Source organism: Hyperolius riggenbachi, chromosome 3, assembly GCF_040937935.1.
Source record: "Hyperolius riggenbachi isolate aHypRig1 chromosome 3, aHypRig1.pri, whole genome shotgun sequence".
Lineage (NCBI taxonomy): Eukaryota > Metazoa > Chordata > Amphibia > Anura > Hyperoliidae > Hyperolius > Hyperolius riggenbachi.
Window position 1 is genome coordinate 502,391,510 of NC_090648.1, and position 14,862 is coordinate 502,406,371.

Sequence of the window (14,862 nt, forward strand, 5' to 3'; positions counted from 1 at the left end):
GGACTACCTGTACTAACATGACTTGTAGATCAGGTCTGATCATTGCTCTGTGCTGTCCTTCCTGTCTATACTGTATACTGTGTACTCTGTACAACAGCTCTGATATCTCTCAAACGCTTAGATCAGTGGTCCTCAAACTAAGGCCGGCGGGCGGAATGTGGCCCCCTGAGGCTTTTTTACTGGCCCCCCACACACAAAATGTATTACTTATAGATGCGGTCAGCTACATCTTTAAATATTGGTGGTCCACGTATAGAATAGCAGTGCTGGCACCAACCATCCACATGGAAGCCAGAAAGCATTAATATAGCTGGTTTCCAATCAAATTCCATATCAGGTGACACTGCTGTCCACTGCAGGTTGTCACCTGGGTATGCTTCACTGTCTGGCCCGTATACTCCGGCCCCCCAGCCGTCTGAAGTATGTTGACCCAGCCCTCGACCCAAATCGTTTGGGGACCCCTGGCTTAGATGCTAATGTGGGAATGTCATCATGTTTTTTTTTAAATAGCAATACATGTTTTAAGATTCAGTGTTTACTTAAAAATGTATTTTAAAATTCTGAGCAAAACATATTAATAACCAGGCTGTTTACTTGTTTTATTTTGCTACCTGGAAGAGTTAATTTCCAGGCATGGAAGTGGCAGCTTCTGTCTTGTCGGTGCCTTGTCGGGAATATAGTAAACATCACTGATAAGCAAATTACAGCCATAAAAGGTTTCCTGGCAAAATATAGCTTCTGAGAGCAGGGAGAGATAAAATGCATGAACTATTGACTTTTTTTTCTAACTTGGGGACACATAATAGGCTACCACTGAGCAGAGGCAACAAAACATTCATCCTACTTTGTAAATGTTTACATATAAAATAAAACCATGGGATATATATATATATATATATATATATATATATATATATATATATATATATATATATATATATATATATATATATACAAAAATATCAGTTTTAGGAGTAGGAGGATAAATACAATTGTTTATCATTAGTTTATGTTTACCTCGGGTTCACTTTAAAGAAAAAATGATGTATTGTATATTGGAATTATCTAGCTATAATTTAGTTTTCACGTTGTAATGCATAAATAAAATGTTGATCCGAAACTAAACAAAAAAGGGTTCAAGCTTTTAATTTTTTTTTTTCCTTAAATGTTTCATGCTGAATGAAGGTCATGACCTTGGAGCACTTGTCCTCCTTAGCTGACCTTTTGGTAATATATTTGTGTTTCTTTCAGATAATTAGGCAGCAGTTCCCACAACTAACCACAAGGAGACTGGGGACCAGAGGACAATCAAAGTGAGTACAAAAATTCATCATTTGGGGTGTACAACTCGAGGGCCACTGCATGGTCACAGTCTGTCTTCTAGACTACAATGCAGAGCATGTTTAAAGCAAACCGTATGTGAAAATTAACTAATGAGATAATATGTATGTGTATGTTTAGTACGGGTAAGAAATAGAACAATATTAACAAAGAAGAGTCTCATATTGTTTTCCAGTACAGGAAGAGTTTAAAAAAAAAACTTCAGTTATCTATGCAAAAGAGCTTCCCTGAGCTGTTCGACCCAACTTAGGTCAATACAGTCCTGTTTTCTGAACAGCCAAGAAACCGGGTGAGAGATAAGGTTTTACTGCAGGAAAGCTCTAAGAGGCAATATTTCTGCTTTGTTGTGTAGCTTAAAGGGGAACTGAAGAGAGAGGTATATGGAGGCTGCCATGTTTATTTCCTTTTAAGCAATACCAGTTGCCTGGCAGCCCTGCTGATCCTCTGCCTCTAATACTATTAGCCATAGCCCCTGGACAAGCATGCAGCAGATCAGGTGTTTCTGACTTTAAGCTGGCCATACACTAGGCCGATTCCCGCCAGATCGACAGCAGATTCGATCACTGGGATCGAATCTGCTGTCACATCATTCCCGCTACACGCCGAATTTCGATCCATTTCATCCGATCCCGTCGATCGCCCGCGGGTAGGGAGCGCATCGCTAGCGGCGTTCGAAGGGCCCGACGACCGACGCAATAGAGCGGCAATACATTACCTGCTCCGCCGGCACGACTGCCCCCATTCACCGCTGCTCCGTCTCCGCTCTGGTCTGATCTCCGGGTCTGGCATGCTTCACTTCCTCCTGCCCGGCAGGAAGTTTAAACAGTAGAGGGCGCTCTACTGTTTAAACTTCCTGCCGGGCAGGAAGAAGTAAAGCATGCCGGACCTGGAGACCAGAGCGGAGACGGAGCAGCGGTGACCGGGGGCAGTCGCGCCGGCGGAGCAGGTAATGTATGCGGGGGGGGGGGGGGGGAGAGCGGCGGCACCACCACCACCACAACAGATTGTGAACGGTTTCAGGCTGAAATCGGTTCACAATCTGTTTGCAGTAAAGGTAGCCAATTTCTAAAACTAAAATCTAAACAACAGCCATGACAGTCTGAAATAAACCGTGCTTCATTTAGTGGCAAAAAAACCAAATAATATCCTTTTGGATTTTTCAGCCCTGTCCTATTATCAGCAGTGTTTCCTAAGTCAAATAGAAATGTGTTGGCTTTATTTTACTTTTCAGAAAAGCCGCTCTTCCAGGAGTCCTTCTGTAGCTCCTCCCACTGCCATCAAAGTATGACTGTCACTGTGCCCTCCTAAAAAGATTCTTTTGGCCTTTATCAAATTCACTTTTTCTCATCCTAAGTTTTCTCCTGAGATAATTTATCATCTTTTTTTTAAAAGCAAGAAGTTTTAAATCAAGATGATACCATTTATTGGCTAACTAAAAATGAATAAAAATAAGCAAGCTTTCGGCCTTGCAGCCTTCGTCGGGCTTATATCCTGTTAGTTTGCAGGCTGGTGGTACAGACATCTATATACATGCAACATCAAAAGGAAAAACAGATATTCTTTTCAAGCATAAATACATGTCATTAACCTCCTGAGCGGTATGGACGAGCTCAGCTCGTCCATCACCGCCGGAGGCTGCCGCTCAGGCCCTGCTGGGCCGATTTTCTTCAAATAAAGTGCAGCACACGCAGCCGGCACTTTGCCAGCCGCGTGTGCTGCCTGATCGCCGCCGCTCTGCGGCGATTCGCCGCGAGCAGCGGCGAAAGAGGGTCCCCCCAGCCGCCTGAGCCCTGCGCAGCCGGAACAAAAAGTTCCGGCCAGCGCTAAGGGCTGGATCGGAGGCGGCTGACGTCAGGACGTCGGCTGACGTCCATGACGTCACTCCGCTCGTCGCTATGGCGACGATCTAAGCAAAACAAGTAAGGCCGCTCATTGCGGCCTTCCTTGTTTATTCTGGGCGCCGGAGGCGATCGGAAGAACGCCTCCGGAGCGCCCTCTAGTGGGCTTTCATGCAGCCAACTTTCAGTTGGCTGCATGAAATAGTTTTTTTTTAATTAAAAAAAAACCCTCCCGCAGCCTCCCTGGCGATCTCAATAGAACGCCGGGGAGGTTAAGATGCCTTAATTCAAACAGACCATCTAAATGGGGTTAGAGGTTGTTAGCTAAAATAAGGATCCTTGTTTACTCCCTGCTCACAGACCTGGTATTAGGATTGACCCAGAGGTATCGTAAATTCTTAGTTCATAAGTTCAGCTAGAATGGCTGAGAAAGTTTAAATATCATCAGTCTCATACCAATATAAGAAGTTGTTGTCCTTATTCAAACCCTTCTGCACAGCTTTGAACCAATTTATAAATTTTGTTTCTGCTATTAATCGATCATTTGACATTTTGAAGCCACCCTTCAGGGCAGTGACACGAAGATCATCCATGCTGTGTCCGTTGGACCGAAAGTGTTACAGTCCTCCTATGGCTGAGGCCCAAAGCAGGAAAGCCAGCAACATCCCCAGGACTGAACTCCTGAAATATAAGCAAAACCAGAAAGAGGAACGTGTCCCTTTGGTTGTCACCTACAACCCACACCTGGAAATTTTAAGGAGGATTGCTAAGGAACTTCATCCCATTTTACACAAGGATAACAGACCAAGAAAGATATTCCCTAAACCTCCACTCTTGTCATATCGGCAACCACACAATCTAAAACAGATGATTGTCAGGAGCTCTTTGAATAGGCCTCAACAAAACGGAATATCACCCTGCCGACAAAAAATATGTGGGACCTGCAGACACATTTACTCCACTGACAGGGTAACGATACCAGGTTCACAACAGGAGTACAGAGTGCAAGGTAAATTTTCCTGTGGTTCCACCAATCTGGTATATCTGATCATGTGTGCTAAATGCCCCAATGTTATGTACGTGGGAGAAACTGGACAAACACTGCGCAAACGTATGAATGGACACAGGCACACTATTAATGATACCAAATCTGAACTCCCAGTTGCTACACACTTTCGGTCCAACGGACACAGCATGTATGATCTTCGTGTCACTGCCCTGAAGGGTGGCTTCAAAACATCAAATGATCGATTAATAGCAGAAACAAAATTTATAAATTGGTTCAAAGCTGTGCAGAACGGTTTGAATAAGGACAACATTTTTTTATATTGGTATGGGGCTGATGATATATGAACTGTCTCAGCCACTCTAGCTGAACTTATGAACTAAGAATTTACGATACCTCTGTGTCAATTCTAATCCAGGTCTGTGAGCATGGAGTAAACAAGGATCCTTATCTTACCCCATTTAGATGGTCTGTTTGTATTAAGGCATCTTAATGACATGTATTTATGCTTGAAAAAAATATCTGTTTTCCCTTTTGATGTTGCATGTATATAAGCTGTCTGTACCACCAGCCTGCAAACTAACAGGATATAAGCCTGACGAAGGCTGAAAGGCCGAAAGCTTGCTTATTTTTATTCATTTTTAGTTAGCCAATAAATGGTATCATCCTGATTTAAACTTCTTGCTTTTACTGATGGCTAACACGGTACAATACCCTACTGCTACTTCTTTTTAAAATAACTTTTCAGCATTCTACAAGTGAAGAAATAACAAAAAGTAGGTAAAAAAATTACGGACAAAATGATTCTATTTTCTTGCTTGCTGGTGACGTAAAGAGACTCTGTATAAAAAAAAAAACTCCCCCTGGGGGGTACTTATGAGGCTTCCCCCTCCCCTGTAGCTGCAGGCAATCCAGCGCTGGCTCCCTCGAAGCCTCCCACAATCCTCTCCGGCGCAGGCGCAGTAGCGGCTAATCCTTCCAGCTAGGCGGAAATAGCAGAGCCCGATCGTATCCGCTCTATTGCGCAGGCGCAAAGGACTCACTCCTGCGCAGTAGAGCGGATATGATTGGGGTCGGCTATTTCCGCCATACCCGAATGAAAAGCCGATAGTACACCTGCGCAGGATCGCGGAGAGGTAAACCTTTACATCGCCGCACTTCAGAGGACCCGGGCACTTAACGGAGGGACACCGGAGGACGGGGGAAGCCTCCTTAGAATCCAGAGGATTCCCCCTCACGAGGTAAGTATCCTCCAGAGGGGTATTTTTTTTATTACAGGATTTCTTTAAAAAATACATTTTATTGATACAATGTGAAAATATCACCTTGGAGAGAAAACGTACGAGAAAAAGTGAATTGGATTGGGGAAGAATGTTTGAAGAACCATGGATTGGATTAAAAATCAGAATATTTTCCTAGCTAAAAAATATCGACACAGAAACAGCGGCAGAAGCAATTGTGAGCAGTCCACAGGGCCGGCGCTGCCATAGAGGCAAAGGAGGCATTTGCCTCGGGGACCCAGAGTCTGTAGGGGCCCCAGTGGCTACAAGAGGAAAAACATTTTTTTCAAAAAGACCTTATAGTTTTTGAGAAAATCGATTTTAAAGTTTCAAAGGAAAATAAATACACATTTAAAAACCCGCCGACTTTAACGGTTAATAGCAAATCCACCTTAAATGCTAGAAACCCTAAATATGCAGGATATATTAAGGAGATCGTTGGGAATAAGAGGAAAAAAACAATTTTTCAAAAAGACCTTCTAGTTTTTGAGAGAATCGATTTTTAAAGTTTCGAAGGAAAAAAATATACTTTTAAATGCGTTAAATGTCACTTTTAGTAGCAAACCTAACGGTAGTGTAATTTTACATGTATCAAACGAAAGAGCAATAAATTTCCTGACGGGGTTTCCAGGGGGTCCATACGCAGCCGCAGCGCTTTGGCCAGGGATCGCTATACAGCCGCAATATGGCTGTGTGAAGATCCCTGGCATTTTTTTCCTATTTTCCCAATTTTTTTTTATGTTTAGAGTGTGGGATTTTTTTTTTTTATTATGTGGGGTCCCCCCTCCTGAAACTTTTTAACCCCTTGTCCCTCATGCAGGCTGGGATAGCCAGAATGTGGAGCTCCGACCGATTGGGGCTTCACACCCTGACTATACCAGCTGCAAAAAAGGTCCCTTTATTTTTGTTCCGGGGTATCTGTTGGGGGGTCCCCAGGTTTGTTTTGCCCTGGGGCCCCATTGTTGCTTAAACCGGCCCTGGCAGTCCATACTACTATTTGCCCGAGGAGGAGAATGATCTCGCCCCACTGTCCCCTGCCTCAAAGGATCTTTGTGTTTCCTGCCAGCGTATTCATAAAAGACACATGCACCACCAGTAAAAGTTGGCTTGACTTCTTGTATCGATCAACAAACCGGAAAAAACTTGGATGCATCCAGAGGTTGTGGAAAACACCACTTACTTGCACAACAAAAGCTCCATACTACTCTTCACTGGGGATTATCTATATATCAACTATAAAGTGGCTGCCATGAATCATTACAGTCTTTATATAGTACTTTTTATTATGATATTTACAATGTCTACTTAAAGTGAAAATAACCTGATGAGATAAACTGATGCGTTACTATTGTATCTATTCTCCTACTCTTAAAAATGACTTTGTAGGGATATCCAACAGTTTTATGCTATGTTTAAAAACGTAAAAAAAAGTAGTTGTATTGTTTTGTCTGTGCTCAATAACACAGTCTTTCCGTGTCTCAGAGAGCTAAAATATATTGATATTTTTTTTAGCTACCCCCCTGCAGTCAAAAGCCTTTCTCTGCCAGGAAAGTGTTTTATGACTGTAAGTCCTTATCAGTGAGGGTTGCTATAGTCAAATAGGTCATTGTGGTCATGGTGTCTTTATCTTATCCGAAATAGGAAGCTTTCTGTTATTTGCATGCTGAGATAAGCTTGTTACTGTAGCTAAATAAAAAAAAAAATAAAATAAAAAAAACCTTTCCACAATCCCACTGGCATGGGCATTTAGCTCATTTAGACACCCAGACACCCAGACCAGGTAAAAAGAAAACAAAAAGGGGGACATATAGTGACCTATTTTAGAAAAACAGTGGGGTTACATATATTTTAGAGTACTAACATTTTTTTTGGCAATTTGTTTTCTATTTGGATGTTACAGCCCCCTTTAAGATGTTCTTTCCCACCAGGTACCACTATTATGGCATCGCTGTGAAGGAGAGCTCCCAATACTATGATGTCATGTACTCTAAGAAAGGAGCAGCATGGGTCAACGAGACGGGGAAAAAAGAGGTCACGAAGCAGACAGTGGCGTATTCACCGCGATCCAAGCTGGGAACGCTGCTGCCAGAGTTCCCAAATGTCAAAGATCTAAATCTGCCACCCAACATCCCAGAAGAAAAGGTTTGTACCAAGCCAAACTCGCTCCCCCGGGTCTCCTCTTTATCTCGGGAGAAACCGGCCAACTTCCAGTCATCTTCATCAAACATGGACTTGATCTAAACCGTCGGGGTACAAAGAGACACTAAACTAGATTTCGAGCCCACTCTGTAGCACTGGTGAGGTTTTGGCAATTATCTGGTAGCGGACAGTCACAAAAGGTGATGTCTAATTATTTCTCGTGGCCTTATTTACATCAGCGCACTAAAATGCGTCACAAAACTTGGCTCAGATTCCCTGAGGTTGGGAAACAGTGGGGTCATCAACAAGCTTGGATTTTTTTTCTCATACTAGTGTGCTATTAGTTTGCAAAAAATGTACACTCCTCCTGTGTCATATCTGATCATCAAGGCTGCTTAAATCCGAAACCGGGAGACATACGGATAATTCTATCTGGATATCTCCCAGTAAATCTGTGCGGGGGGGGGGGGGGGGGTCGATCTGACCTGTCTGACGTCTTCTTCGTCTGTCCCTCGGCGCCTCCCACGATGCGCTCCAAGAGGCGGTCACGTGATTACAAACACTTCCTCCTTCCGGGTTGAAGGAGGAAGTGTTTGTAGCCGAAAGCTCTGCCTCTTCACGGAAGCGCTTCCCGCAGTTTGCCCCGGGAAGTTTGGGGGGATTTAGTTAGTGTTCAGCCGCGGGGATGCAGCGTTTTAGTTAGGGCATTGATATTAAACAGATTTTTAAAATAAAAACCTAAATTTTGAGCGACTTCGGTCTCTCTTTAAGTATCTGTTGTTGTATGATTTGGTCAGTGACTAGAGCTGCGACAAACAGCACACTAACAATGAACAAAACACACTGAAATCGCTCGCACTTTGAGATTAGGCAAGACACAGAACACTAACATTGCACTTTTCTCCTGACAGAACCAAAGCGCCAGAGCTGCAGCCAGTAGCAGTGTTAAGGTGGGCACTAACTGTCCAAATTCTATTGAAAAATCGTTCGAGCGATGAGAAATTCTGATCGGATTGGTTGTAAATAATCTCCATTGGTGGACACAATCGATTATGAACAAGTGAAAAAAATGTCGTCCGAATGAATTTTTGTCGAACCAAAATTTGGATTTTCTTGTTGGTTGTGATAGATAGGAAGCAAAGATTGGTTCGTTGATGGTGTAGTGAACGATGTGTTACAATATTTCACTTCCGATCAGAATTTCTGATCGCTCTAACGATTTTTCGCTAGAAATTGGGTCATTAGTGGCCACCTTTAGGTTGCCAAGATTGGAACCCAAGTCTCAAGCTGGCCACTAACGGTCCAATTTCTAGCGAAAAATCGTTAGAGCGATCAGAAATTCTGATTGAAAGTGAAATATTGTAATACATCGTTCACTACACCATCAACAAACCAATCCTATCTATCACAACCAACAAGAAAATCCAAATTTTGGTTCGACGAAAATTCATTCGGACGACATATTTTTCACTCGTTCATAATCGATTGTGTCCACCAATGGAGATTATTTACAACCAATCCGATCAGAATTTCTGATCGCTGTAATGATTTTTCGCTAGAAATTGGACCGTTAGCGGCCACCTTCAGGCAGAGCCCTTAAAGGATACCCGAGGTGACATGTGACATGATGAGATAGACATGTGTATGTACAGTGCCAAGCACACAAATTACTAGGCTGTGTTCTTCTTTTTCTCTGCCTGAAAGAGTTAAACATCAGGTATGTAAGTGGCAGTTTCTGTCCGCGTCGGGACCGGGTCAGACTTCATTGTAACCCTCATTGATAAGGAATTACAACCATAAAACACTTTCCTAGCAGAAAAGGCCTTCTGAGAGCAGGAAAGTGATAAAAAAAGGTCAATAGTTCATAGATTTTAGCTCTGGCATACTTCAATGAATGTGTCATTGAGCAGAGACAGTGAAACCGTAAAAAGTAGATTTAAATATAAAATAAACTGGGGGATATCTAAAAAATAGTCATTTTTAGGAGGCGGAGGATAGATACAATTGTTTATTTCATCCGTTTATTTTCACCTCGGATGTCCTTTAACCAGTACACTATGCAGTCACTATCTAATTAGCGCTGAATTTGGGTGAGATCCTACATTTGTGATTTAGGGTAATAGAAAATGTTCTTTCCTTTATGAAGTGTGGGAGAGGGGAAAAAATAGAGAGAAAAAAATAAAACTGTTCTTACAACTTAAAGGACCTCTGTCACGAAAATCTTAAAATGTTTAATATACCGTATGTAAACACATACAAATAAGAAGTACGTTTCTTCCAGAGTAAAATGAGCCATAAATTACTTCTCTCCTATGTTGCTGTCACTTACAGTAGGTAGTAGAAATCTGACATTACCGACAGGTTTTGGACTAGCCCATGTTCTCTAAGGGGGGTTCTCAGGGTTTTCTTTATTTTTAAAAGCACTTAATGAATTGCAGTTTCTCCGTCCAACTGCCAAAAAAGTGTTTTTAGAGAGCAGGGAGGCTGGCTAGCATCTTTGTATAAATCTTTTTTTCAGGGAATGTGTTTATAAAAAATAAAGGCCATGCTGAGAATCCCCCATGGAGAGATGGACTAACCTACTACCTACTGTAAGTGACAGGAACATAGGAGAAAAGTAATTTATGGCTTATTTTACTCTGGAAGAAATGTACTTCCTATTTGTATGTGTTTTAGATTTTAAGATTTTCACAACAGTTCCTCTTTAAATAGCAATTGTAGGATTGCAGCCACGTGTGCTCACCTGCCATGTGATTTTTTTTGTGAGAAATCCAGTAGTCTGCCTGGAAAATATACGGTAATCTCTCAGTACGGGTGTGTACATGTCAATGCAGCTGTGGAAGGAATATTGGACTAGTTGATAGGAAATCTCTCTGTGGTCTGATATCACCCAGGTGAAGGTTTCAATATTTTGCTACCTAATAGCAAACAATTTGAAAAAAAAAATGTATGCATGGTTTTCCTCTGGATATATTAAAAATAGCAGCATGTGTTGTTTTTAAACATTGTTACAGGCAAAAGATTATTTTCCTTTCTGTTACAGATATCAACATTTATAATGATGTATAGAACCCACTGCCAAAGGATTCTGGACACTGTGATTCGAGCCAACTTTGACGAGGTACATTGTTATATAAGTACTTCAGTATTAGCTAGGCCTAGGATCAGCTCATTATTACGTGCTGCAGAAGATGCCAGCAGTAGATACAGCAAATGCATGAGCTGTGACGGTCCAGAGGTACTGCCCCTGACTGTGCAACATGAGGTCATGAGTTTGAATCCCATCTCAGAGGGGGGAAAAAATGCATAAATAAGTGACAAGACAATATACTCTGTACAGTGCTGCGAAAGATATATACGCTAAATAAATACTTCATAATAATAGCAATAATAAAATAATAATAGTGTTTATGAGTTCATTTCAATTTTTGAATATGTAAATTAGGTATAGGTATAGGCTGTTAATTTTATTAAATGCACTAAAATATATTTTACTTCCTCTGTGGCTGTCACTTACAGTAAGTATTATAGACTACCAATTGTGAACCTCTTACTGACTAGTCCATCTCTTCATGGGGGGATTCTCAGGTTTTACAGGTACCCCTTAAATGGCAGTGGCGCCGTCCAACTGCCAGAATAGTCTACACAAGAGTGGGCAGGCTGGCTGACATTTTCATGTAGGTTCTTTACAGGAAGTGCTTTTTGAAACAATCTAATGAAACTTTGAGAATCCCTCTGGAGGAGATGGTCTAATCCAGTAGGTGTCAGCAAGAGGTCAGATCTGTCAGATTATAATGCCTACTGTTAAGGTGGCGATGCACTCTTAGATTTGCAGCAGAATCGACCATCAGATAGATGCCTGTCAGATCGAATCTGACAGGAATCTATCTGATGTGTGCCATACACTAGGAACAGATTTCCAATAGATTTCAAAATGAAATCTATTGAAAATCGATCACAATGGGCTTGATTCACGAAGACAAATAGCATGCCTTATCCGAGTTAACATTCCTTATCCGAGTTAACATTCCTTATCCAAGTTAACATGCCTTATCAGAGATAGCACGCCTTATCAAAGATAACACGCCTTATCAAAATTAGCACACCTTATCAGAGTAGCATAGCGAGCACTACAAACTTATGCCTGCTAATTGGCAATGACGAGAGCTCCACTCATCCTGCCCTGAGCCCCTGCGGGTTCGTAGCGCTCGTTATGCTACTCTGATAAGGCGTGTAAACTTTGATAAGGTGTGTTATCTCTGATAAGGAGTGTTAACTCGGATAAGGCATGCTATTTGTCTTAGTGAATCAAGCCCTTAGTGAACTGATGGCTGAAATCGACCAGTGTATGGGCTCCTTAAGTGACAGTAAAAAAGGAAGTTAAAAAAATATGATTTATTCAGGATAAGTACTTGTACATATATGTATATATTATATTTAAAAAACATCTATCAGAGAAACTGTTTTTCTGTAAACCCCACATACATATAGAGCTTTTAGCCAGCAACACTAAAATGCTTTTCAGAAGTCTCTCATCACAGCCTGTGTGAAAAAATGCCTTGCTTACCAGCTGTTTTGTAACAATTTTGTGTCGGCATCAGGGGTAGGCGGAGGCAGAGCTGAACTGTAACCTGGCTGTAAACTGTTTACTTTACACTGCGTAGCAGAGAGACCACAGACAGGAACACAGAGCTTCAGTTGATAATTATTTACACACATTTGAAGCTATATTTATGCTTCCTATTATTCTGAACAGATTCCAGTCACAGTATTACAGCCAGTGAAGATTGTTTCTGTATGCTGGATATTCTGGACACAGTCCTCCATAGTAATGCCCACAGTGAGAACTGTTCTCTGTAAATGTCACTTTCTTCATATAAAACATGAGAAGATGAAAAAAAAGCCTTCGTATTGCTATTTGCTAGTAAATACTGGAAATATATGTGGCGTTTAAAATTTTAGTTAACTTTGATAGTTGTCCTTTAAGAATTGGAAGCATTAAGAGGACCTGTAGTGAAAATAAAATATTGAATGAAATTGCTGTTTGTTTACAACATTCATTTATAGATTATTTAGTCAGTGTTTTCCCATTGTAAAATCTTTCCTCTCCCTGATTTACATTCTGAAATGTATCACTGGTGGTGCCTTTTTTAGTTCTGCCAGGTGATCTGTTATCGCTTCTATTTATGCTGTATAACCGAGGGGTAGTTGACCTACTACTGGCCATTGTTATATATAACTAGCAGACCCAAGCCTGTTTAAAAACGGGCTCTAGGTCTGTGTTTCTCGCCGCCCCCGTCGCCATACCTCCCAACTTTTTGAGATGAGAAAGAGGGACACTTAAACCACACCCCTGCCACACCCCTGATAACGCCCCCGTCTCACCCCTAGTGACGCATACCATAAAGATTTCATAAGAAAAATATGTTGTTTTATAATTCAAACCACACTGGTCCTTTCTATCCTGGTTCATTATTCTTCATATTAACATTTAATATGAATAATATTATAACAATTAGTAATATATCAATTTAAAGGATGGGAATAAGGTTTAGAGTCAATCAAAGACATTTTTTAGTAAATAATTTTATATTTACATAGAAAGAGGGACAAAGTCCTGAAAGAGGGACAAATGAGGAGGAAAGAGGGACAGGGCTCCAAAAGAGGGACAGTTGGGAGCTATGCCCGCCGCATGTTACTGCGCACGCGCACACCTGAATCGCCCGCCCACCCACACGCCGCCTTCTCGGCTCCCTGACCCCGTCCTCCTGTCCCTGTGTAGCTGGGTCCGTGCTGTGCACATGCGCAGTAGCAAAAAGCACAGACCCAGCTACACAGGGACACAGGATTTATTATAAAGGATTCTTTCCTCTGTGTTTACCAGCTTTGGGGAGTTGATGGGAAAATATAGTTAATCGAGACCTAATGGCTTCATGTTCATAGAAAACATAAAAAGAACATTCAGTGTATTCCCAAAACAAATGTGTTTATGTTCCTGATTTAGTTTTTTTGTATTTATTTTTTGTAGGTACAAAGTTTCCTCCTGCACTTTTGGCAAGGCATGCCGCCGCACATGCTGCCAGTCCTGGGCTCGTCCACCGTGGTGAATATAGTAGGGGTGTGTGACTCCATCTTGTATAAAGCTATCTCGGGTGTGTTGATGCCAACAGTGTTACAAGCATTACCTGACAGGTTGGTCCACTCAGACTTGCCGTACTTCCATTTTTTTTTTAATTTGGCCGTAAGTCACAACTATCAGGGGAAACACAGGGCCGGGTTTGTACTTTCCGATGTCCAAGGCCGCTTTCTCAATCCACCCCCTTCACCCAATATGGTCCTGTCCAATTCCCTGACAAGCGATCACTGGTTTTCAGGAGGAAAAGCCTGTTTTAAGCCTGGTACACACAATCTAATTTTCCATCAGTAGAATCAATAATTTCTTACAGGTCTAATCTGATATCCAATTTTTTTTCTGATCAATTTTCCTGTCACTTCTACAAAAAATTGACCTAACCTGTCAATCTGTTGGAAAATTGCATGGTGTGTATACCAGGTATTAGTGACTCCTGTATTTGTGTGTATGTTTCCTCTCAGCTGACAAATGATTGTATTTCCTGTCAGAGCAGGCAGGTCCCTTAGTAGTGCAGCGGTGTTCACCACATCTGAGTACCCCCAGTAGTGAAGTCGCAGAGCTGAAGGCAGCCAGAGCAGTGTTCATCTCCCTCCCTGTTCTACTGCAATCAGAGACTGGGGCAACTATACTGCCTATACTACCTATACTGGGGGCAACTTAACTAGCTACCTATACTGAGGAAACTATACTACCTATACTGGGGCAACTATACTACCTATACTAACTATACTTCCTATACTGGGGCAACTTTACTAGCTACCTATACTGGGGCCACTATTCTGGCTACCTATACAGGGGCAACAATATTGGCTACCTACACTGGGGCAACTATACTACCTATACTGGGGCAACTATACTGGCTACCTGTACAGGGGGCAACAATATTGGCTACCTATACTGGGGGCAACTATACTAGATACCTATACTGGGGCAACTATACTACCTATACTGGGGCAACTATACTGGCTACCTGTACAGGGGGCAACAATATTGGCTACCTATACTGGGGGCAACTATACTAGATACCCATACTGGGGCAACTATACTACCTATACTGGGGCAACTATACTGGCTACCTGTACAGAGGGAAACAATATTGGCTACCTATACTGGGGGCAACTATAC

The 14,862-nt window shown here is 41.9% G+C and overlaps 1 protein-coding gene across 3 annotated transcripts in view; it reads left to right on the forward strand.

Annotated features, from left to right (window-relative positions):
- The window catches only part of RFX4 (regulatory factor X4), a 175,384-nt gene that overhangs the window by 90,422 nt on the left and 70,100 nt on the right, over positions 1 to 14,862 (forward strand). For all 3 annotated transcript variants that reach the window (XM_068273115.1, XM_068273117.1, XM_068273116.1), the window contains exons 5-8: positions 1,252 to 1,313; positions 7,394 to 7,607; positions 10,648 to 10,725; positions 13,633 to 13,796. In XM_068273115.1, the coding sequence (XP_068129216.1) occupies positions 1,252 to 1,313; positions 7,394 to 7,607; positions 10,648 to 10,725; positions 13,633 to 13,796 (518 nt within the window). The remainder of the gene's footprint in view (positions 1 to 1,251; positions 1,314 to 7,393; positions 7,608 to 10,647; positions 10,726 to 13,632; positions 13,797 to 14,862) is intronic.